Source organism: Apium graveolens, chromosome 6 (assembly GCF_009905375.1).
Source record: "Apium graveolens cultivar Ventura chromosome 6, ASM990537v1, whole genome shotgun sequence".
NCBI lineage: Eukaryota > Viridiplantae > Streptophyta > Magnoliopsida > Apiales > Apiaceae > Apium > Apium graveolens.
The window spans coordinates 301,293,182-301,317,201 of NC_133652.1; the positions used below are offsets into that span (position 1 = coordinate 301,293,182).

The following is a 24,020-nucleotide window of genomic DNA, read 5'->3' on the forward strand; positions in this document are numbered from 1 at the left end:
ACTCTTATATGGCATGGGGGTGAGAGGGAGACGCTTGATGTTAGACAGTTGACTGCTAACATGGGTAACTGGGTATTGGATGAGGAGCAGATACATTTGCTTACAGGCTGGGGTTTCGGGGTGTTTGTTAACTCCTTGGTTGTTCCGCAGAATGATATTCGCTTGATCACTGCACTGGTGGAGTGGTGAAGGCCAGAGACTAACTCATTTCACTTCACATTCGGTGAGATGACCATTACATTGGAGGATGTTTACATGAACTTGGGGCTGCCTATTACTGGTCGTGCTGTTACCCATATGGAGCTTGATAATCCGAAACCGTATTGGGTGACCAACTGGGAGGATTTGAGGATGACTGAGAAGGAGCGGGCTGAGATGTATGGTCGAGGCGGGGTGACTCTTCACAAGTTATGCACGAGATATGGTTCTAGGCCAGAGGGGGAGCAGAGTCCAGAGTTTCTTCAGCAGGATCCTATAGTTTACACCCGGGCATATCTTCTGTTTCTGATTGGAGGTATATTATTTTCTACCTCATCTCGGGATGTGGTGCACCCCCGATATCTACAACTTATACAAGACACTGATCATATTATCGATTATGCTTGGGGGGCTGCTGTTCTGAGCTACTTGTATAGATGTTTGTCGAAGGCTGTGCATAAGTCTTCAGGCAGTCTGAACGGGTGTGCTATGTTGTTGATGTTGTGGGCTTGGGAGAGGGTATTGCCTGGCCGTCCGGAGATTGCACCGCGTACGAGGTTTGTGTTGCCGAGGGCTACAGCGTGGGCTAGACCGGTAGCTAACAGGAGGAGTAACCCTCACCATCACACAGGAGGTTATCGGGGAGATTTTGATAGCTTTCAGATGAGTTGGTTGACATGGCAGCCATATCGGAGGTTTTATAGGAGGATTGATTATAGTGCCGATGATTATGATACTGACATGATGGATATGTTGCATACGGCACTCGGTCGCATACCGATGATTCATTTTGAGATGGTGGAGTATGTCATGCCGGACAGGGTTCTGAGACAGTTCGGTATGCTGCAACATATTCCTGAGGAGCCGGTGGATCACGGTTTTCTACGTGTGGAGAGGTTGTCCCGTATGCAACGGGATAACCATACTGTTTTGTTGAGACAGTTTATATTGGAGTGAGATTTTTTTGTTGACACGGGTATGCCTATTATTACAGAAGGGGCTTATGTACCGATGACAGAGTATATGTACTGGTATAGGAGGGTGAGTAAATTGAAGATAGCACCGTTTGTAGCTGAGCATGCCACTAAGATACGGCCTCGTGATTGGTATAACCAGCAGAATATGGTTGATGCGGTATATTTTATAACTCTTCCTTAACTCTTGCAATTTTACCCCTTAAATTGATTAAATCTTGCATTTTTAGGAATAAAATGCCTAATAATTTCATATTTAGGACTTAAAAAAAGAATTAATGCATTTTACCCCTTGAATTGGTTAAATCTTGCATTTTTAGGAATAAAATGCCTAATTATTTCATATTTAGGACTTAAAAAAAGAATTAATGCATTTTACCCCTTTGATTGATTAAATCTTGCATTTTTAGGAATAAAATGCCTAATTATTTATCATTTTTTTATATTTTAAATGGAGAGTGCTATGAGGTTGGCTCAGGTGTTACACAGTCATGATGTTGGAGACTGATTTTATGAGGCGGTTCCTGATTTTTTGACTCGATATGATCGAGTCATGACCGAGTGGAGGGGTCATTTGGTTGATAGACCCTCCTTTAAAAGACCTGATCATGGCACTGTATCTCATAAACGTGCACGCGAGGTAGTATTATTTATTTGTCAGAAATTTCACAATAAACTTGTTTACAATTGATAATGTATTGAAATGTTGTAAATGTTACCGCAGGCTGAGACTAGTGATGCACAGTCTTCCGAGGACCCACTTCATGTCTCCCAGAAACGCTTACGCCAGGTACTCCTTGATAAACTTCTTAAATAATGCATTGATATGGTACTCTCTTCTTAAATAATGCATTGATATGTATTAACATGTTATACGTCCCTCGAACTAATATGATGGTAAGTAAGGGAAGTGGTTCTTTTTTTATTTTAAATTTTATTCAATGTTTAATTCAATATAAATCTCTTTCTTAAATTTTATTAAGTACTTTATTTTTAAAAAATAACATAATTGTTTTAAAATATAAATATTATTTTTGTTTTAAAATATAAATATTATTTTTGTTTTAAATTATAAATATAATTAAATCAGAAACACATTTAAAGCACATATTATTAAATAATTAAAAAAAAACAAAATTTTTCCGCAATGTTTCAAGGCGGAAGACTTCCGCTTTGAAACATTGCGGATGTATTCCGCATTATTTCATTACGGAAGTCTTCCACTTGAAATATTGCGGAAGTCTTTTCCTGTTGGCTGCCAACACGTGGACCCAACCATGTGAAATTTTACCCAAATAAATATGAGGTATATATGCGTATTAATTTACTTCCTCATAATCTGAACTCATTACTGTACTTCCCTAAACTAAACTATACTATACAATCCCTTCTCTTCAAATCTCCCTCCCTCTCTCCGCGCCAAGCTACACAACCCCAATCTCTCTCTCTCTCTCTCTCTCCGCGCCAAGCTACACAACCCCAATCTCTCTCTCTCTCCCCATCCCTCACTCTCTCCCCCTCCCTCCCTCTCTTTCTCTACACTTTTTTAAAAAAAGAAGGATGGTTCCCAGCAGGAAGAGATAATATTCAAGTAATGCTAGTCTGGTATTATTGGCCCCAAAGCCGAACATTAGCATTGCTTTGAATCAAGGTAATAGAAAACCAAACTCCTTTGCAACTTGCATTTTGTAATTTGATTCTGTATATGTTTTTATGATCTTGCACCTATTAGATCAACTCCAACAGCGGCCTGCAGGTCCAAATTTGGACCGATTTCCCAACATAGGCCTAAATTTCGGTCCAAATTTGGACCGATGAATAGCGCCGGTCTAAATTTGGACTGACACTATTCATTGGATAAGATTAAAATAATAGTTTTTAACTTTTCTTATATAGTTTATTACATATAATTTTGATTTTGGATATTTACAAATGTAATTAACTAATATTTGAATTCATTTTGGATATTAAAATGTGTTTACTATTTCTAAATATATATTTAAAGTTTAATTAGAATTACATTACTTGTTATTAATTTATATTTAAAATAATACATTTAATTAATAATAGTTACAAGCAAATATTAAGATAAAATTTAATATCATACGAGAATGAAATGTTTTTTATTATAAAAGCTTAAAATAGTAAAAAAATCATTTTATAATTTGGACCGAAATTTGGATCAAATTGTTGGAGTTGAAGAGAGGCTCGGTCCAATTGGACCGAATTTTGGTCCAAATTTGGACCGAACTGTTGGAGCTGCTCTTAAGGACTTCTTTGTTTGATATCGAAAACTAAACGAGACTAGCACCGTATAATTAGCAAATTCTTGAATTTACCACCGATTAAATTTGGGATCTCAAATTGACCATTTTTAAGTCGGTGGGATGTTAAATTGACCACTTTTAAGGGGCGGTGGCCTGGTCCAAAATGGCACATCCAAAAATAATGACCTAAAAATAGCACTTTAAACACAAATGGAATAACGTATTGGGCAAAATGCTAGGTCACTTAGCGTTTTTCTTTTTCTTATGTTTTTTCCCTTTTGTCTACCCTTAACGCTAGTTCAACTAGTGTTTTTGTTTTTTTATTTTTTTTTTCATGTTAAACGTTACATTAAGTAGCGTTTTGCACAAATTTTATTTTATTTTCGGTTCAATCGATTTTCGGTTAAATCAATGTGTTTTTGATTCAATTTTTAATAATTTTAAAACTCAAATGGGAAAATTTTGAACCCTAAAATATTAAAAACTGTTAAATTAGGATCCAAAATTTAAATTAGAGTCTGTCCCTAGGGTTTAGGGCCGCGATTAAATTAGTGTTTAGGCTCTAGGGTTGCCCTAATCGGTGTACCTTTTATTAATTTCTTTTTTAATTTTTCTAAAATCCAAAAGGAGATTGTTAATTCCTAAAATGTTAAAAATTGTTAAATAAGATTTAATATGTCTTTTTTAATAAAAGACATATCTTATTTAATATTAAATAAGATTTGTCTTTTATTCAATATTTTAATATTTCTGAAACCCACGGGGGATTGTTGAACCCTAAAAAATTAAAATTTGTTAAATTTGGGTACACTCTTAGATTTTAAAAATATTGAATAAAAAAGAATGTCGAAAACGTAAGATTAAGCGGTGTTTCCGGCCTCCAAAATGATATACAATGAGATGCTCAAATAATAAAAAGATAAATGGAAGACATGACGCTTCTTGATGTAGCATAAACATAAACACACACGATGTTGCGTGTAGGATTGTTATTTTGGGCCCTAAATTCATATTGTGCCATTTTGGGCATTTTATCTCCAATTGTTTTGTGAAAAATGACCAATTTGAGACACTGAATTAATCGGTGGTTAATTTGATATTTTGCTAATTATATAATTGCCAATTTGATACTTAACCCTTTTAATGAGTACTGTAAGAAACACTATCATGAAAATTTCGCAATTGCTGATCTGCTCAAACCTTCCCTGGCACAAATCTTTCGACGTGTGTATATTGGTATGTCTACTCATTGTCTTTTGTGTTCCCTTCTTCACAACAGTGTGCCTATATATGGTAAAGAAAATGATGGGTCTAATATAGTCTAAAAGACTTCTTGATAGGTATACTGCATGTATTGTTTGATGATACATTTTATCATAATCAGTTTAAAATTATATGAATGGTACATAGTTGATTCAATGGAAATAATAAGGTATTAGCATATGTTGCCGTTTGTTTATACTTACATTTCTTAGGCTTCTCTTTGAAACTTTTGCACAAATTCAGATATTATAATGTGTCTGCAATATTCTTAAACCCACCATTCTGCACAACTTCAATTCGATTCCTATTATATTTGAACACTAGTGCACGGGATGACTACTGATCAACTGAGGAAAAGGCAACAAAGAGGTTATAAGCTAAGGATCAATTCGCTGAATAGTTTATGGACAAGACGTGTAGAAAGGACCCAAGTAAGAGTCAAGATCATAAGCTTGCAAGAATTTTAGTGATGCCCATCCCGTATTATTCATATGTTGTCTTAAATTCATGTAGTTTCAATAACAGGTTTGCCCAAATTTTGATAAAAAATGTGAGAATACTAATTCCCTGCCAGTGAGAATGGGCTTTTAACTCCTTCATCTATCCAGGTAATTTGAGTTTTACTCATTATCCATCTTTAAATTTTCTTTCTTACACTATTAATACGATGCCGCGTGGACGCTGGACAGCTAAAGTACCAGATCAAAGTCATTGATTTGTCTAATTTGTTTTTCATTATTTATATAGATAGCTGGAGAGCTGAAAATTGTGACATAAAGCAGTATAATAGTTTCATTGATAATTTGTTTCACTGTGGCTACTCTGATGGTTGCAAGGGAAGTGGTGGGAATAATAGTTTTACTAGCATGACCTTACTCTTGGAGTTCAAAGATTCTTCCATAGAACATGCAGTTAATAGTCCAGCTGGTGGTCAACAATTATCTACTATGATACAAATGACTCGTGGTTGCATGTGAGTCCTTCGTACCTCTTTAGTGTGTTCAGTCTTGATTTTACGTTGTAATGCTCCTCAATAAGTAGAATATTTTGCAATAGCTTCCACTGAGAAAATTTCTTGATCACTGATCACAGAGTTACTTATTTAACTACCCAAAGCTTTGTGGTGAAAATTTCGTGAGTTGCCCCAGCATCCTGCTGCTTTAGGATGGCTGTAGCCTGTAGTAAGAGATTTAACTCTATTTTGGTGTCCTGAATCTTACTTAAAATTGCGTCGTAAATATAATTTTCCCGTCTCAAATAGTGTACTGAATGAGTGAAATTTGAAGCGAGAACGGAAGCTGCATTCTAATCGTGAATCTGCAAAGCTTCAGTCTAATGGTTTATCTGTGAAAAATGAGATAGCTTGATGAGTTGAGAAAACTTGTAGCCGTCTCATTTTAGTTTTGTAAAGTTTTCCCATTCAAGCCGAGGGCTAAAGAACTTGCAATGCAAGCCGAAACTAATCGATTAACTGTGCCTGCAGAGAAATTGACATATGATAACTCTATATTTTTGGTATTTCCTCATCACTTCTGCAACTAGAAGTGTCACGTAAACAATTGATTAGTTTTACTTGCTACTAAAATTTCGAGTATAATACGTGTTTTAAAACATTAAATTTGCTGGTGATGATGAAAAATGCAGAGGCAGAACAAGGAGCAGATGCAGTTTTAGGAAATAATAATCAAAAGAAAGCATCAACGCTCAGTACTGCTAACCTACTCTCTAGAGTCAAATATTTAGGTTGTGGTGATAGGGATGAAGGATTGGGCTGGGTTTTACACTTTGCACATATACTTAGTATTCACAATCGAGAATGTCTTACGCTCTTGATATCTTTCATAGAAATAAGAGAAATGTTCTAGCCTTTGTCTTTCAGATCATCTTCCTTACATTATTTTACTTAATTGTTGACCTTTATGACAGTAGAAACTTTACCAGTAGAAATTTTGTGGCAGTACGAGAGAAAAATAGTTAAGTAGCTTAAAAAATTATAAAGATGTTGGCGAAGAAAAGAGGTGACAGTACATATTTATGCAGCATATTATGTCTCTTGTCGAAAACAGCGTTAGGAAGAAACCATATATCTTGGTTTAAACCGCTTTGCTAACACACGTAGTCTTGGTTTGAACCAGTTTGTAGATTATACTAACGAGGGCTTCGATCTATGCTGGTTTGGAAGATGGTAAGAAGACAAATTCTACTTTGTAAGAGTGGGTATCGATGCACATATAGGTATATAAATATATCATATATTGCAATTTGAGGCTGTGAATATATGTATGTACACATCTTGGGTTGTCGGATGTGTTCAAACTTGGGGTTAGGGAGGTGTGTGTTTAGATTGAGGGTTGAGAATGGGTGGGGAGGGATGTGCTAAGATTCGGGATTGGGGAAAGGTTTGGGAGGGATGGGTTATAGGTAATATTTTTGAGGGAGTTTTACTCATTAAACCTCTGGAATCAAATCCCTAATTCTAAAAAATTTCCATCACAACCTATGCTGGACGGCCTGACATTTATAATGTTGAACATTTTTTGTTATGGTTTGCACCATGTAATCTCTTCTTGGAAAGCTTGGTAACACAAAAGCGAGGAAATCTTTATATACAGTTGACACCATTTTCGAAAATATTGGAAGATGAACCTGGAAGGTAAATTTAAGAAATAAATTGATCTTCCATATTAAATAAAACATGATTGCAATCATGTAGATACTCAAATGAATAATTTATTAAATTTTCATCATGATAATAGTCAAGTTATTATTAATAACTTTAAATCTAGTCTATTCGTTTGAATTAAAAAATTTATTTTTAATTTATCTTCTTAATAATCGCATAAATAATATTTTTTTTTTGATTTATTAATTTCTGTACTCATATATATAAATTACGGTGGGAGCACCGCATAAGATGTTTTTGTTGAAGCGCCGCACAAGAGGTTTCTGTTGAAGCACCCCATATCAGGTTTTTGTTGAAGCGCCGCATAACAGGCTTTTGTTTCTCGGAGAAATGGGTATAGAGATCTTGGGAGGCCTGGAAATCAGTAAGATACTAACCAAACTGGGACCGAACGAAATAGCAAAAGTAGGATGCGTGAGCCATTCCTTTCAAGATTGGGTTTCTGATGATTCTATTTGGTCTCAATTTTGTGCCCAAGAGCTTCAATTATATTCCCCTGAAGATCCTTTTGGAAACCCTACTCGGTCTTTTAAGGTACTTAAAATTTACTGTTTCTGTGTATTATCCATCTTTGTCATTTGTTTTTATGTAATGGTTAGACATTCACATGTATATCTGATATAGCAGCACTAATGGGGTACAAAACTCAACTTTTGTAATTAATAGAAATAAATGAGTATGGCAATATAGGACTTAAGTGACAGTGGATTCATCTTGTCTAATTATGGTGATTAAAACACCCAATGCGCAGACTAAAAAAGTCATGATTGGAATTATATATCTATTTATCTTATATAGAAATTAGTACTACAACGACTAGAGTCAATCTCTATAGCTAACAAATTTTAAGTTTTCCTTATGTTGGTTGCAAGGCCTATGAAAAAGGTAGTGGTGCAAGAACCATCAGAAAATGTATTGTGCTACATAGAGTAAAGATAAACAATGTGCCGTGTGGAAGAAAGACTTAGGCAGAAGGACAACCACTGTGAACAAGATCCCTGGCCTAGATTCTTCTGCCTACTTGCAAATTTGTTTTCATGATGTTTAAATTGATGATATTGTAGTGATATAGTATTAAGCGGCAAGTGTTGATGTTTAATTACATGATAGGATTTGTTACCTTCTTAAGATAAGATGGCATGTGCATCATATATCTGATATAATTTGTTTTGTGCTATTTAAGGGTTTCAATCATCCATTCTCTTTTGTAGTTATTTAATCAATCTAATTAAACTAGTCTCTGTCCCTCAGGCAGCTTATCAAGCATGGCGTGAATCTTTTGCTATGTATCCTTGGCCACTGGTTCTACGAATTGGAAGATGTTGGGGAAAAATTAAAAGCTGGTTGAATGTGAATTTTCCAGAGGCTGCGACAACTCTGCGTAAGGGCGTGACTGAAGATAAACTTGATCATTTGGAGAAATGTTTGAAAGTGAAACTACCCCTTCCCACAAGATTGCTTTATCGGTTTTGTGATGGTCAGGATGTAGTTGAATACAGTCAAAGCTACACTGGAAGTCTATTAGGCCTTATTGGAGGCTACTCATTGTCTTCCTATTTAGTAAATGTGTACTTGTTGCCTTTGGATGAGGTCATACGGGGAAAAGTTGCCGGACCTCATCTTATCCAACATGTTCGTTCACTTGTTGGAACTGAGTATCTTGTTGTTGCAGCTTCTGCAACTATAAATGTAAAATTTTTCTTTCTCAACTGTAGCAATGGTAAATTATATGTTGGTGCCAGGAATTTTTTGCAGTCCGGAGAAATGATTCCCTGTGTACCAGATAATATGATTCGTTCTATCCATGATGTCAGAGATTGTGAGCAACAGGATGGTCTGCTATTGTGGTTGGAAGAACATGTCCGCCGCCTAGAAAGTGGCTTAGTGAATGTTAGAAAGGAAGAGAATGCTAGTTACATCTGTCTCTTCCCAGAAGATTCTTCCTCCCTGTGTTACACTGCTGTAACAAATGGTGTTCAGGTAACACAATTTAACACGAATTTACATAGATATTACTTATATATTGGCATATAACAACCATGTATAAGTTGTTCAACTCCTAATAATCAGGGATATAAAGTGTCGTACTCCTAAAAATCTGGGACATTTAAATTAACTTGGATACTACAATATCAGTCTAAATTAAGATGATACTAAATTCATACAGATTATTTCTACACTCACCCTCAGGAGTTGGGTAATGTATATCAAACATTCACATCTTGTGTATTAGTCATCAGAAGAGCTTTGTCAAGACATTAGTTGTTTGAAGTCTTGATGGAGTGTAAATAGTTTGAAACTTTGAATGTTGAATGTTGTCATTCTAAAAAGAATTTGATCGAAGTGTATGTAACTAAAGTATAACCCCTTTTTTATTATTTGTCGTTAGCACTATAGTAATTGTATTTTATATATGTTCACCATATTGACTCTGATTCTTGTAGTTGATATCTGTATGACAGGTTCGTACTTCTGCTCTATTAATGCCCGAAATGAGCGCGGCAAATTTGGAGAGGTTTAAGAATTGTTTTGCTTGCTCTATCCGGATGTCTCTAAAACCTGAAGGTTGCATTGTCAATGGAATGCAGTTTAATTCTTGTCAACTGTATCAGCAACTTCGGATAGTCCAGGAAAATGATAATCTGTCAGAGATTATTGTAGATACTGTGGCAGGGACGGTATGTTTTAATAACAAATATTTATACTTTTTGTTAAATAGTCGTGTCATTTACTAGTTCTACTTTAAAAATCTTTGTTGTTAATTCTTATCGAATCTCGAATTACATTAGAAAAATTAGCTAACTATAAATTTGCCGATGCTGCATGTGTTTGCAATTTTTGGTTAATTATCTCGAGGATCTGTAATTTTGACAGCGAGTATGTAATTTCCTTTGGAAAATGTCAGTTCGCTTGGGCAGGGTTTTATTTATTGTCATTCTGCTGGTGAACTATCTAAACTTTTTGTTTTGTCAATCTTTTTGTTGTTTATGGCAATTTTTTAGAATCCAATCTTACATCCTGGTGAGAAAGTATTTGTTTACGAAGATTGCGTTCCTCTAAGTACTCCCCAAGGCTCCATTAAAGGTTCTTACACATTTGTTCCTGGCAGGTACCACATGAACCTTGTGCTTGCTATTCTTTTGTTACATCTTAGGTTGAAAATCCTTGCTGTTTTATCTACACGTGTTATTGTGTTATTTATAATAAAAGTTGTATCCTTATTTATAATTTTCTTAATCGATTGTAATCTTTGAAGCTAAATGTGTAGAAATTTTGTTCGAGCTTGGCTTGTTAATGTATTTGAGCTAAAGTTGTTGTAGGGTCTATTATGTATTAGTTACACTCGTACAATATCGCTGATAAAGCATAATGAATTGGTGTTTAATAATTTTGATAAGGCGTAATCAAAGTGATTACTGTAGACAAAATGTCGTAAGGGGAATGGTTGATCCACTCCGCAACCTAAATTTAACAATTTATGTTGGTTTCCTTGTAAGAATCTTTTCAACTTGCATCTCCCGTCATATCTCAATCAAAATGTGGAAGAAGAAGTGTTCATGTTGAGTAACTAGTCGCTCTAAACCTTAAAGACGCTAATACGATCACATATTATATTCTAACCGTTCCTAATGGTATATGCTCTGCATCTTGAAACTTTTGCAGTTAATATGTATATTCGAGTTCTGACATTTTCATCTTCTTGTCTTCTGCATTCCAGCTTAACAAATCGAAGAGGCGCCGAGTTTGAGGTCGAGTTACCGGAGACTTTCCTTGAGTATCCAGACTACATGTTCTGATCCAAGTTGCTCTTTGAACTCTTTCTTGTGTAATAGTGCCTTGTTGAGTCATGTTTTGTTAGTTACTTTGATGCTCTTGAATTGTTTGTTTGACATGCATTTTTGGGATGTTATGTCAAATACTGAAACTATGCTGTGTGATGATGAAAAAAAATATAATTTTGTGGTTTTTATGGAGTTTTACCTCGGATAGCATCCCTAAATATGTCCTAATAAATGTTGGAAATGCAAAAATTATATAAATATATAAATCTCAGTCAAAATTTGCGGAATTTGGTTAAAAAATATTGAATTCGACCACTATTTCGAATTTTTATATTTTTGATGTATTCGGCTTGAATTTTAGAAATAGTAATGTTAGTGTTACATATTTCAAAATAATTTTCAAATTTTGCGATATTTTGTGACATTTCATATTAACACGAGATTAATTTTTAAAAGTCAAATGAACAAGTACAATTTTCATAGAATTCCGGTAATATTCAGTGATAAATTTGAAAAAAATATCTTAAAATTTAATAAAAAAAATTAGGTCTTGTTTCTAAATTTGAATTAGGAGTAGGGGTGTAAACGAGTCAAACCGTTCGTGAGCTAGTCGAGCCCGGCTCTTAAAAAATTCGAATCCGGCTCGAAAATAATCGACCCGAGTTCGAACTCGAGCTTTTCAAATTTTTAACCGAGCCGAGCTCGAGCTTCAAATTATTCGGCTCGTAAGGTTCGCGAGCTTTATTCAGCCTCTATTATTTTTAATTTTTTTTATTATAAATATATTTTTATGTAAATATTTATTATTTATTATATATTATTTATTTGTATCGAGTCGAACTCGAGCCGAACTCCAGTCGAACCTCATATTTCGATTTTTTGTTAATATTTAGTGAATTAATTCAAGTTTTCGAGCCGAACTCGAACCTACCGAACATTTTACGAGCCGAGTTTCGAACTTAAAATTAAAGACTAGATCGAGCTCGAGTCCGAACTATTTTAATCGAGCTCGAGCCGAGCCTAGCCTCACAGTATGTGGCTCGGCTCGATTACACCCCTCCATTTAGGACTACAATTTAATAAAAAAGAAATGTAAAAAGGTAAAAATTAATTGAATTCCAAAGTACTAACAAAATGGCACCGCCATGGCTTGAGGTTGAATTAAATAAGAAAGAAAAAGGGTGTGGATGTAAATAGCAACACGATCTCTCATGCTTTGTCCTCCAACAAGGCCCACTCCCCCCTTCTTGCATAACTCACCTACTTCACTAGTTTTCGTTAATTTAAGGGACGGGATCAAGTTGGCTAACCAAAATTAAAATTTTATTTAAATTGTAATTTCGTAACTAATTTAAAATTTGATTGTAGAACCAGTGTAAATTTTTCATATTATTATTTTATTTTATTTTTTCCTTTTTTTCTCAAATTTAAAATTTAATAAAAAGAAGTTTCTTTTGCTAACTAAAGTATAATTTTTTTTTTAATTTAATTTTCGAAATTCTGGTTCCGAAACCAAAAATATTGTGAGTGAATGATAAATTTATCCTATTTTTATATAAATTAATAAAAATGACCAATTTCCTGAAAAGTTAACCAATTTTGATCGATGGGATACTCAACTTTCAGCAAATTATTCATTTTATATAAGATAACCCACTGTCATATCAAATATCCAACTAACAGCGGAGTATTTTATACAAATTGGACCCAATGCATATACGAAATACCCATGACTAACATTTAATCATCGAAATCATGGTTGTAAAAATTGGTAATCGGTACTAATCGGTTTAGGTACCGATTATGGATTAATCGGGGATTAATCAGAACAAAAATCGGATATATTTAAATATTTTAATAATATTTAATATATTTACCCTATTTATTATAAAATATATAATTCAAAAATAATTTATAAATATTAATAGGATTTCAAAAAATAAATCGGTCAAATATTTTTTAAAAATTGATCTGAGATTAATCAGGAATTTTTTTTAAAATTGGGAATTTTTAAAATACCGATCATTTTTATTAATTTTTTTAAAAAATCGGTTATTCTCGTCATTTTTTCGAATATTGTATCTATATATATAAGTCGTAACCATACTTTCCTAAACCGAACACTTTCTCTTCAAATCTCCCTCCCTCTCTCTCAGGAAAGCTAGTACAATCTCTCTGTCTCTCTCTATCTCTCTCTCTACACATTTTGATAAAAGAGATGATTCCTATCAGCGAAGAGAAGGCAACACCGACAGTGGTGATCAACAATCTCCGGTTCACCTACCCCGGAATCGACGGCCACCCACCACCCGGTTCAAAGCCTCTCATTCAAGATTTCTCTCTCACTCTCTACCCCGGCAATCGCGTTCTTCTCGTCGGCTCTAATGGCGCTGGTAATCTCTCCAATATCTCTCTCTATCTCTCCCTCTCTCTCTATCTCTCCCTCTCTCTCTCTCCCTCTCTCTCCCCCTCTCCTCTCTCTCTCTCTCTCTCTCTCCCTCTCTCTCTCTTCCTCTCTCTCTCTCCCTCTCTCTTCCTCTCTCTCTCTCCCTCTCTCTCCCAATTTGGGTAATTTTATTGTTAATTCTGATTTTGTGATAATAATGTAATGTTAGGAAAAACTACTATATTGAAGATATTGGGAGGGAAGCATATGGTGGATCAAGATATGGTTCGGGTTATGGGCCGATCCGCTTTTCATGACACGGGTTTGATTTCCTCTGCTCAATTGTGTTATCTCGGTGGCGAGGTCCGTAAATTTGATCCTAATCTACTATTTCACATTCCTTGGTCATTTTTCACTATTTATGTTAGTATTGCAAAATTCATACATTTGTGTTGGTACATTTTACTGTCGTGCATTTTATTCCGCTTATTTATCTAACTTTTGTAAGTTTGGAATGACACGGAATTTCAAATTGTCAGCCCGTAATTGCTGATGATCTAATTCGATACAAACTATTAGTAGTTCACTTGGCGTATATATTTTTCGAGTGAATGAAGTTAATCTATTAGGACTTTAAAGAAGGGTTTCGATTAAAGTGTTGTGAAACAATTAATCATATATTTGGATTTCGAGAAAAGAAGTATAATATGTAATAGAAATTGTATTAAGCAATTTATTTTCATTCTCACCTTTAATGAAAATGTTAAAAAACTTTTATTAGTTTTCCCAAAAATGTAGATCAGATGTAATTTTCGTTTTTCTTGTAGGAGTGCATACTGATGTGTTAGAAAAGTTTTAGGTCTATTTTCATCATGCACGATTTTATACCTTGGGCTAAAACTAAAGAAACTATAGCTGATGATTCATAAAGTCGTGCTGCAGATTTTAAGGTACCTAATATTAGTAGAACATAGGACCGCGTTACCGGAGCATGATAATTAGATCCTTATCCTAGTAATCTGCTGATGGCTTGAGGGGAGTATTTACGATAAGTGGGACAAGAAGGATAGTTTTTGGAATGATGAAATTCGGATCAGTTGCATGTATCAGACCCCTGCTCTGTGGAAGTATGAGAAAGTTGAGAGAAGTAGAGGCCAAAGCAAACTAGTTTGACCCAGGAAAACCAAAAGCGTCCTTACCACAAATTCCAACATGTTAGAAAAATGATGACTTAAGACCCTACTGATAAAACCCACGTTGGCCTGTTGTATATAATAGTACATTGTTTGATAAATCTGGCACTCGTAGCCCTTTCGGTGGTGCTACAGTGCTACCTTTTGACATGCATGTTGGTTAACCAACCTATAAGTTGTTTTCTAAATTGTCCGAATCTGTGTCCTCCGACTTAGGTGCAAATGCTATCAGTTATGACCACTTATGAGTAGTTTATTGATTATTTTTAGGTGTGCTAGTAGCTATTGGCTTATTGCCGTAAATTATAGCCCTTATACAGACTAAGCTTTCTTGAATGGGGTGTAGTTTGTAAATTAAATTAAACTTTATTTATAATTACATGATATAAATATGGTAGTTAGAAAAATAAATCAAGAAAAAATGTGTACAATGAAAAAGAAAAGAATGTTTTATCTCATTATTGTTCAGTATTTTGAATTACTTGGGAACTCAACGTCACTCTGTGAGGATATGCCGAGTTTGGTAGATATTCAGCTGATTGCTTTGTAGAGATTGAGTAGTGAGATTTGAGTTCTGGGCGTTCTTTACATATGATTACCAATTTGAAATTTAAGTACATTTGTGCATTTAATTTGAATGGATTTTTTTTATAGTATTGAGCAGCCATTTGAATTAGTAATGCTTTAATTAATCGAATGTTTTTTTTTACAGTGGAGACGTGAAGTTGCTTTTGCTGGATTTGACGTTCCAATACAAATGGATATTTCTGCTGAGAAGATGATCTATGGAGTATCTGGGGTTGATCCGCAAAGAAGAGATGAACTTATTAAGGTATTATACGATGCTTAACAGCTTTCAAATTGGCACATTTAATTTGTTTGTGTGGTGTTTTAATGATTTATGGAGTACGGACTACTTTTTCTTTCCATGTTTGATAAGGTTGCTTTTATGATGCTTTGACTTGCCATACAAAACAAGTTATTACGACTCTTTGTGCTGTTCAAATTTTGTGACTGTATAATATTTTTCTTGATTTTTTCCAACACCATAATGAGTAAAGTTTAAAAGTAATTTATTGTAAAGTCAACATGTTTAAGTACCAGATTACTAACTTGTATTATATGATGTGAACTGCTGCACCAAATTGTGCAATTGGATTCTTGTTTGATACCAGAAGATAAAGTTTAGGGAAGCAAGTTTTGTAGTACCAAAGCAGAGCCGGGTAATGGAGTTTCACAACTTCAATCATATTAAAACTTTCTTAATGTTGAAATGCTGGTATAACGTTACAAATTCTGGTATATTAGATGGATGTATAAAGAACTGAAATTGTGAGGGCATGGTGAGTAACCTGGAGATCTCGATTCTCAAGCAGTGGTAGGTAGGAGATTGATATATACACACATAAATATAAACTATTTTCATTACCTACCTTCTTCACAGATGCGTATTCATACTACCTTTTTAAAAAAAAATCATATCTGCATTGTGATAAATTGTATTGAGAGTGTACACGCTCAAGATTAGGCATTTTACTGAGAATTTATACATATTAGTCCAAATATGCTGTACATAAATGCGTATTACCTAATTCACATCTGGAAGATGTGTATCCAGTTGGTGTTTTTGCCTTATCGAACAAAGTACAAACTCCATCTATCTCATGGTGCTTTATTTTGGGATGTTAGGTTTTAGATGTCGATTTGTCATGGAGACTACACAAGGTATCAGATGGCCAGAGAAGAAGAGTGCAAATATGTATGGGACTATTAAAGCCATTTAAGGTAACATCTTGTTGGACTGAAGTGCTTCTATTAAGATTTCTATCTGGATGTCTCTATGACACCATTGCCCTTATTTGTGTAGGTTCTTCTTCTTGATGAAATTACAGTTGATCTAGATGTGCTTGCAAGGGCTGACCTTCTAAGCTTTCTTAAAAAGGATTGTGAAGAGCGTGGTGCTACTATTATATATGCAACCCACATATTCGATGGCCTTGAGAATTGGCCATCTCATATTGTAAGCAATATTCTCTCAGTTGTGCTCAAGCTTACATTCGAGTTATACGTTCTTCTATAAATTTCAAGGCATTCCCATTTCAGGTTTATGTGGCTCATGGGAAGCTGCAGTTAGCAATGCCTATGGATGAAGTTAAGAAAAAGAGTGAATTGTCACTAATGGTCAGTTTTCACTTTATGGATTCGATGCTTGATTCAAACATAGTTTCTTACAATTCTGGGTTAATCTTTTAACAAGATTCATCAATATTTTAAATAAAGAGTATCATAAACCAAGCCATTTCGATTGCAATACATAAATGTTTTAAAAAAAATAATTCTAGGTGTTTGTGTGCGTAAATCTGCCATCCCCGTTTGTTTACGAGCGAGATACCTGGGTATGTTTGGTTTGGTAGAGCCAAGTCACCATCAGCTTCTTTATCTTTTCCACCAAGAGGAACAAATATTTGTTCAGTTCAACCATCAAATTCTCTTACTGTTCAAATGTTCCTACAATTTATTCAAATACTTGAGTCATTTACATTGAAACTTAATTTTGAGATCACCAAACCATAGTTTCGTAAATCAAGTAAAATTTAAAAATATTAAAAAGTGATCAAAACTTTTTTTCAATCCAACTTAACCTATATATAGTTAGTAGGGTTAGGTTACACTAGTGCCCCATTTTTATGTATGGGGCACTAGGTGAAGGCCTATTTGACCTAATGTCTGCGACGACCTTGTTTTTATTTAAAGACATTCCTGCATTTACTTGATCTGTTGCTAATGGTTATTGAAAATACAGAGAACTGTTGAGAGTTGGCTAAGGAAAGAAAGAGATGAAGCTAGAAAGGTGAGGAAGGAAAGGAAGGCTAAGGGTCTTCCTGAATTCGTAGATCAAGTGGATGGCACTCGTGTTATAGGGGATCCAGCACGACCACTGAACAATGGCTGGGCAGCTGGAAGACTTAACTCAACCGTTGCTGGAGAAGAGAATTTTGTCCTCAGCTCAAATAGAGTGATCAGACAGTAGGCTCATTCAAATTAAGATACATCATACACGAAAATGATATATACATGCATATAGCCATTGTGCCATATTGGTGTGACAAAGGTGTAATGAATAAGATGATCTTCTACTAGTGATACTTGTTTTTACTTCATTTCCAGTATTCTGTTGTAAATGGCCTGCAATTTTTCATTTCCAGAGTGAACCTCTATATTAATTTCTGAGCTACTTAAGTTAAATCTTTTATATTCATATTTACGAGCCCATGTAAGTTCTATTGATGCAAAGTTGTGTAGCCTCCATTTGGTTCAATATAAGCTTATGCTGCAAATGATCTTAACTGTTTAGATCATGACATTTATACACCTTTTTTTTCAATGATCGGCATGCATTTTAGGGTTAATAAAGTATATTTTCATAATAAATTTTGAATTTTTTTTTGTATTAAACTTCAAACAACATTTTTTTATTCAGAAGAAACGAAATTATACTTTAAAGAGTCTTAAAATGCGTGTCGAACCCCCGTCTCCCGATGTATATAATCTAGAGGAAAAAAGGGAGTATTTAATTATGCTTTTTAAATTGTGGCCCTGGAGCAACTCCAAGAGTTAATTCACTAACTCCTAAAAAAATTATTATAATATAAAAATTTAAAAATTATTAGTCATTTAACATGACTTAACTCCAACAATTTAAAAATAGAAAAAATGCTTCTCATGTACTTGCTCCGGTTCTCCTTCTTTTGTATAATTATGCGCATTTGATATTTAAGTAATAAAATAGTAGACGGATAGTGTGTTTAAAAATGATTCTTGAAGTAAATTAATATTTTTATATCTTAAATTGTTAGGAGCTCATTTATTTATATTATTTTTGAAGAAAAGATTGGATTATTGTTGAAGTTGCCCTAAAATTCCTTAGAAGGTTCTCCATGCTCCTCAATAAAGAGGAAAGATTTGAAGATCTTAAATTTGTAGGGAGGATTTGGGAGTGTTGGAGCTGTTTTTTGTGTTATTTTTGTCAAAATATGACTTATGAGGAGGGATAGAGAAGCCTTTGGAGTTGCTCTTAAGTAATATCTCAAAGATAAGCATCATAACTGTGAATGTTAAGGTAGATGAATGACTCCAGTGGATAACATATTATCAATTGGGCACAATTTTTGAACTTCTCTGCAATCCTGTAATGTGATAAAATTCATATGCCAGAGAAGATATTAAAATTATTTTCTTCTAATTATATGAAACAGATATGTTTGGATTTTGATGATCCTCAAATAAATTGAACGCGAAATTAAATCGGAAAAGCCAGGTTTTGTTCCCAAAACATTTAACCCTAAGAGAACACCATTTTCCAAATGATAGGCTGCAATTATGAACACTATAGCTACTCCCTTCGCAGCTCTGCACAAACTGCCTCTACAAGAGTATAATGAGGCTAACATATTGACTTTTTATCGACATCATCTATTCAAGGTATTGTTAGTCCATAACTTCATTCATTAATAATAACCTTGATACAACTAGCGTTTAAAGGAACTCATCGACTATAAGGCAGAGAGCTCGTCCTAACCACTGCCAAGGATAAAACTAGTATAAATAAGTACTATAAACAATAAACTGAACACCAAACAGAAATCACATAATATAACATGCATAAAACATAAATCCCGAGAAAATGGGCTTATCCGTTCTGCATCCAGCTCAAAAAGTCATGAAAACTCACATCATCAACTCTGCGGCAATGGGAGGATAGAACGAATTATAAATCTTCAATGTAAATGACAATTTGTTTTATGAAATCAGCATATCTAAATACCTTGTTAGCAATATTGTTGGAGAGCCAGTCCAGACCCTCGTACAGCCCTTCCCCAGACGTCGCGCATGTACTCTGGATGTACCTAGAAAATTTGAACAAGACGATTTGATTTGGTATTAATATTATAATCATGCACTTTGCACTGCATGAATAATCAAGAGAGCAAGAGATATACCAGTGGCGCTGCCTGAGCGAGTGAAGACCAAGCTTATCGGTTATCTCAGCAGCATTCATGGCATTGGGTAAATCTTGTTTGTTAGCAAAAACAAGAAGCACTGCATCTCTTAGCTCATCCTATATAAAATAAGCAAGACAGTTACTGTAAAAGATACATTAGACAGCATAAACAACAAATGATAATGATCTCTTCACTAACGCCTAACCAGGTTGGATAACATTGAAAAATAAAAAGTTGGCAAGTTTCCATCAATTGATAATGAATGATGCTGATCTCTGTGTCGAATGGGATTTCCTAACCAGGTTATGATAAGGACCTCTGCGCTAATGCCTAACCGGTTTAGATATGAACTATAATGATCTCTGTGGTGATCTCTGCGCTAATGCCTAACCAGGTTAGATAACATTGGAATAAAAATGTTTTCCATCAATTGATAACGAATGATGATGACCTCTGTGTCAAATGAGGTTGTCTAACCAGGTTATATACAGTTGATAATGATCTCTGCGCTGATGCCTAACCAGGTTAGATACGAATGACAATGATATCTGTGATGTAAAATGTGATGTACTCACCAAGGGACAGGCTTTTCACCCAAAGTTTTAGATAGCTTCCACATGCTTCTCGCCATTACAAGAGTGTGCATATTCATACATAGGGGATAACCTCTAAAACAATCCTTGATTAGGATTTAGGAATATATATATGTTTTTATCAGTTCTGCAAAAAATAGGTTATGTTTTCCTAGTTTTGGGAAAAGGCTTTTAGTTATCTAATGTGAATATTCACGTTCTAGCCTCCTCCTTATCGTTAAAAGATTGGGGATCAGGTAAAATGAAAATTATACAGAAAAACTCTAATTTAAAAGGTACAAATACCTCGTTCAGCATCCTGTGCAACTCATCCCTCGCTTCAACCACACGATCCCTATCATTGCTATCAACCACAAAGATCAGCCCTTGGGTATTTTGGAAATAGTGACGCCACAAGGGCCGAATCTACACAAGGATTACATAAAAAGAATCTCATAAGCATACCACTTATATGCACTTCATAAATGCAAATTCATAGAATAGAACAGTGGCAAGGTCATAGATGACAATTACGCATGAAGGGGAAAATTTAGTCAGGGAAGCAAATTTTGACTATAGACTTTTAAACAGGAAAAATTAGTTAACTGTTGTCTACGCATAAATAATCATCATATTAACCAGTGGTCCACAATATTTATGATGTAGCTTGAAATGTTAACACTATATATAAGTATTGAAAAATAGAGACTTTAGTGGTGAATAATAAAATCAATTTGACACCTTACAAAGAATTTTAGCATACATCAAGCAGAGGAACACCGAACTTAACCTTGACAGTTCAAAAGAACTTAACAAAAGTTGTTCATGCTACTTTAACACTTACTAGAGCATGTCCAATGCAATGCTACAAGTTGTGCTATTTCTATAATTTGACATCAAACGAAAAACACACCACTCCAATGCTAAACTTGAAGTCTTGAATTTAATATAGCATCATGCTATACTTCGGTTTAAATATAAGTGCCACATAAGCATGCAAGTGGGAAGTGGGGAGATGGACAATTAAAAGCTAGCATACATTTTTCAAACATAAATTAATGGAATTTGGTTCTACTTGGGGTAATTTGATTCTGTTTTAAAACTATGCACTGGACTTCAATTGCATTATAACAACAAAATCACTTTTTGGTTCCATAATATAGAAATTGCTGTATGCATTTTGGCAGTAGCACTGGGCATACTCGTAGAAACTTAAACTTAAAAGGACAAATACAATAGATAAAATTTTAGAAAGGACAATACGAAGTAGATACATAGGTCGAAAACTTGTATTTATAATGTGCGTTATATTAGACAATGTTAATGTACATTCCTCAATATATGCCTATTTGGTGGTAAAATGTTGACTGAAAATGAATGATCACAACAATTGCATGTATCAAAAGGGGTTTTTACAGTAATGACAATATATTGCTAAAACAAAACACAATATACCTTGTCCTGACCACCGACATCCCAGACAGTGAAGCTGATGTTTTTGTATTCTACGGTCTCCACATTAAACCCTATGCAAAGACCGAAATGATTTAATTTGCCAAACCAAAAACATAACCTTTTAGCAGTAGTATTTCTTCATAAGGAAACAACCAAACAAATGACAATAAGTAAAGAAAACATACCAATTGTAGGAATGGTAGTAACAATCTCTCCCAATTTGAGCTTATACAATATAGTGGTCTTACCCGCAGCATCGAGACCTACCATAAGTATACGCATCTCCTTTTTCGCAAACAGCCGACTAAACAGCTTAGTGAAAGACAACCCCATTTTTCCTATAAACTGTAAGGCCAGTAATCAAAGTCAAAACCCATTTTCACGCTAATTTTTTAAACTAAAATTTAAACGTAACCGAAAAAGAAAGGGGCGGGAAAAGTCAAGTTCAATTAATCCTAGTTAATCCTAAAACTAATAAAACAAAGTCGGTTACTTACACAACGGACTATCCCCATATTTAACAACAACATCAGCAGCTCAAAACTTTCATCTTTCTTATGTGTAGCAAATCATTTTCGTCATACAAATTTCAAAAATAAAACAGGAATACAAGTATGACCCTGTTATAGATGGACCTACATTGTTTAATAGCATATCTTAACGTAACGACATTCTCAAAAGCTAATAATCACAGACAAATTTAAAATGTATTGCTTATATTTTCATCATCTAGATATCGAAAACGAATCATATATTGCGGAAACTACATTAACAAACCTGGAATTGGACATTCTGAAAATCTAATTTATTAATTAAAAGGGGCGCCGGAAAAGTCAAATTCAATTAATCCTAGTTAATCCTAGAACTGATAAAACAAAGTCAGTTACTTCCCCAACGGACTATCCCATCATTAAGAACAACATCAGCAGCTCAACACTTTCATTTTTCGTATGTGTTGCAAATCATTTTCGTCAAAACAAAAACAGGGATGCAAGTATGACCCTCTTATAGACCTACATTGTCTAACAGCATATCTTAACGTAACGACATTCTCACAAGCTAATAATCACCGAAAAATTAAAACATAAAGCTTATATTATATTTTTCATCATCTAGATATCGAAAATGAATCATATGCTGCATAAATTACATTAACAACCACAATTAGCCTTAATTTAAAAAAAATGCTACTTTCATTCGGAATATACATAAATTTAATCCCTAACAGAAATCATCAACTACTCCGTAAATTTACGAAAACTCAAGTTATTTTCCGGGAAACAAACGGAGTCTAAACCCCTAAACAAAACGAACCAGAACTAACAACATTACTAACAACATTACACACACATACATACACCTTAGAGAGGGAATTTAATAAATTAAAATTGATAATTAAATGGATTTTTATTCTAATTAAACAGATGTAGCAATTCACAAAATCAAATTAGATCCGCCAGATATATATATATATAACAACATGAAATTTAGAGGAGAGATGGAGAAAAACTTACACCAAAATCGAGAGAGAGAGAGAGACAGAGAGAGAGAGAGAGAGACAGAGAGAACAGATATCAGACCCGTGCTTACCGGATATAGGCGGTTGGGAGAGATCTAGAGAGATTGAGAGAGAGAGATGCACAATGTACAGAAGAACAATTGCCTTTTTTTAATCAAATATATACTCATAAAAATATTTATGTTTAGTGTAGTAAAAGTTTTGTTATAAAATTTTAGTGTAATAAATCTTTGTTTAGAATATATAGTTAAATAATTTAAATAGAAAAATGGCTCATTTTAAAAATAATAATCAAGGCCAAAAACGTTTTTACAAAAATACTATAATTTAAAAAAAAATATTGCAAAAATACGATTTAGTGCAACTCAAAATTTGAATCAATTAAATGCAATTTTGGACGAGTTAATTTAATTACATACAAACTCGAAACTCGATTCAACTAGATGGGATCTTGGACGAGTTTATTCAACTCCATGAAATCTCGTACAATCTCAAATGCAATCAAAAAAATTCCGTTAACTGATTGCATATTTGTTTGATTTTGTGTCCGTTTAGCAAATCTTAAAATAAGTAACTTATAACTTAAAACACATATGTAACTTATAAGTGATAAGTAGATAAAACACTTACAAGTTATATAAGTGTTTGGATAATTTACTTATATGTCAGAATTTTTTATACTTAAATGGACTAAAATAAATAATTTTAAAATATAATTATCTTAA

The 24,020-nt window shown here is 34.1% G+C and overlaps 3 protein-coding genes and 1 pseudogene across 4 annotated transcripts; 3 read left to right on the forward strand and 1 right to left on the reverse strand.

Annotated features, from left to right (window-relative positions):
• The first annotated feature begins 5,369 nt into the window (after positions 1-5,369).
• LOC141666317 (common plant regulatory factor 1-like) lies at positions 5,370-7,671 on the forward strand (annotated as a pseudogene).
• Positions 7,672-7,709: 38 nt separating this feature from the next.
• LOC141668550 (F-box protein SKIP16-like) lies at positions 7,710-11,365 on the forward strand. The gene is made up of 5 exons (XM_074475477.1): positions 7,710-7,919; positions 8,637-9,365; positions 9,848-10,063; positions 10,388-10,494; positions 11,104-11,365. The coding sequence occupies exons 1-5, from the start codon at positions 7,716-7,718 to the stop codon at positions 11,180-11,182; spliced, it is 1,335 nt and encodes a 444-aa protein (XP_074331578.1). The 5' UTR covers positions 7,710-7,715; the 3' UTR covers positions 11,183-11,365.
• A 1,915-nt stretch (positions 11,366-13,280) lies between these two features.
• Positions 13,281-18,017, forward strand: LOC141663595 (ABC transporter I family member 20). Its single transcript, XM_074469378.1, has 7 exons — positions 13,281-13,560; positions 13,783-13,916; positions 15,459-15,578; positions 16,436-16,531; positions 16,614-16,766; positions 16,850-16,927; positions 17,550-18,017. Exons 1-7 carry the CDS (start codon positions 13,386-13,388, stop codon positions 17,775-17,777), a joined length of 984 nt encoding a protein of 327 aa, XP_074325479.1. The 5' UTR covers positions 13,281-13,385; the 3' UTR covers positions 17,778-18,017.
• A 1,205-nt stretch (positions 18,018-19,222) lies between these two features.
• Positions 19,223-23,472, reverse strand: LOC141668553 (ADP-ribosylation factor 1). 2 transcript variants are annotated; one of them, XM_074475480.1, is made up of 7 exons: positions 23,367-23,472; positions 21,962-22,121; positions 21,777-21,847; positions 20,628-20,747; positions 19,747-19,865; positions 19,572-19,653; positions 19,223-19,488 (listed from the first exon to the last, which is right to left on the reverse strand). In XM_074475480.1, exons 2-7 carry the CDS (start codon positions 22,107-22,109, stop codon positions 19,483-19,485), a joined length of 546 nt encoding a protein of 181 aa, XP_074331581.1. In that variant the 5' UTR covers positions 22,110-22,121; positions 23,367-23,472; the 3' UTR covers positions 19,223-19,482. The 2 variants fall into 2 exon arrangements, with proteins under 2 accessions (XP_074331581.1, XP_074331582.1); XM_074475481.1 differs by having other exon boundaries at positions 23,291-23,418.
• Between the last annotated feature and the right edge of the window lie 548 nt (positions 23,473-24,020).

Coding starts and splice junctions, on each gene's coding strand:
- LOC141668550 (XM_074475477.1), top strand. CDS start 7,716: ATGGGTATAGAGATCTTGGGAGGCCTGGAAATCAGTAAGATACTAACC. Junction 10,064..10,387: donor TAGATACTGTGGCAGGGACG/GTATGTTTTAAT, acceptor GCAATTTTTTAG/AATCCAATCTTACATCCTGG. Junction 10,495..11,103: donor TACACATTTGTTCCTGGCAG/GTACCACATGAA, acceptor TCTGCATTCCAG/CTTAACAAATCGAAGAGGCG.
- LOC141663595 (XM_074469378.1), top strand. CDS start 13,386: ATGATTCCTATCAGCGAAGAGAAGGCAACACCGACAGTGGTGATCAAC. Junction 13,917..15,458: donor TGTGTTATCTCGGTGGCGAG/GTCCGTAAATTT, acceptor TTTTTTTTACAG/TGGAGACGTGAAGTTGCTTT. Junction 15,579..16,435: donor GAAGAGATGAACTTATTAAG/GTATTATACGAT, acceptor TTGGGATGTTAG/GTTTTAGATGTCGATTTGTC.
- LOC141668553 (XM_074475480.1), bottom strand. CDS start 22,109: ATGGGGTTGTCTTTCACTAAGCTGTTTAGTCGGCTGTTTGCGAAAAAG. Junction 21,848..21,961: donor TACTACCATTCCTACAATTG/GTATGTTTTCTT, acceptor GTCTTTGCATAG/GGTTTAATGTGGAGACCGTA. Junction 20,748..21,776: donor ATGTCGGTGGTCAGGACAAG/GTATATTGTGTT, acceptor ATCCTTGTGTAG/ATTCGGCCCTTGTGGCGTCA.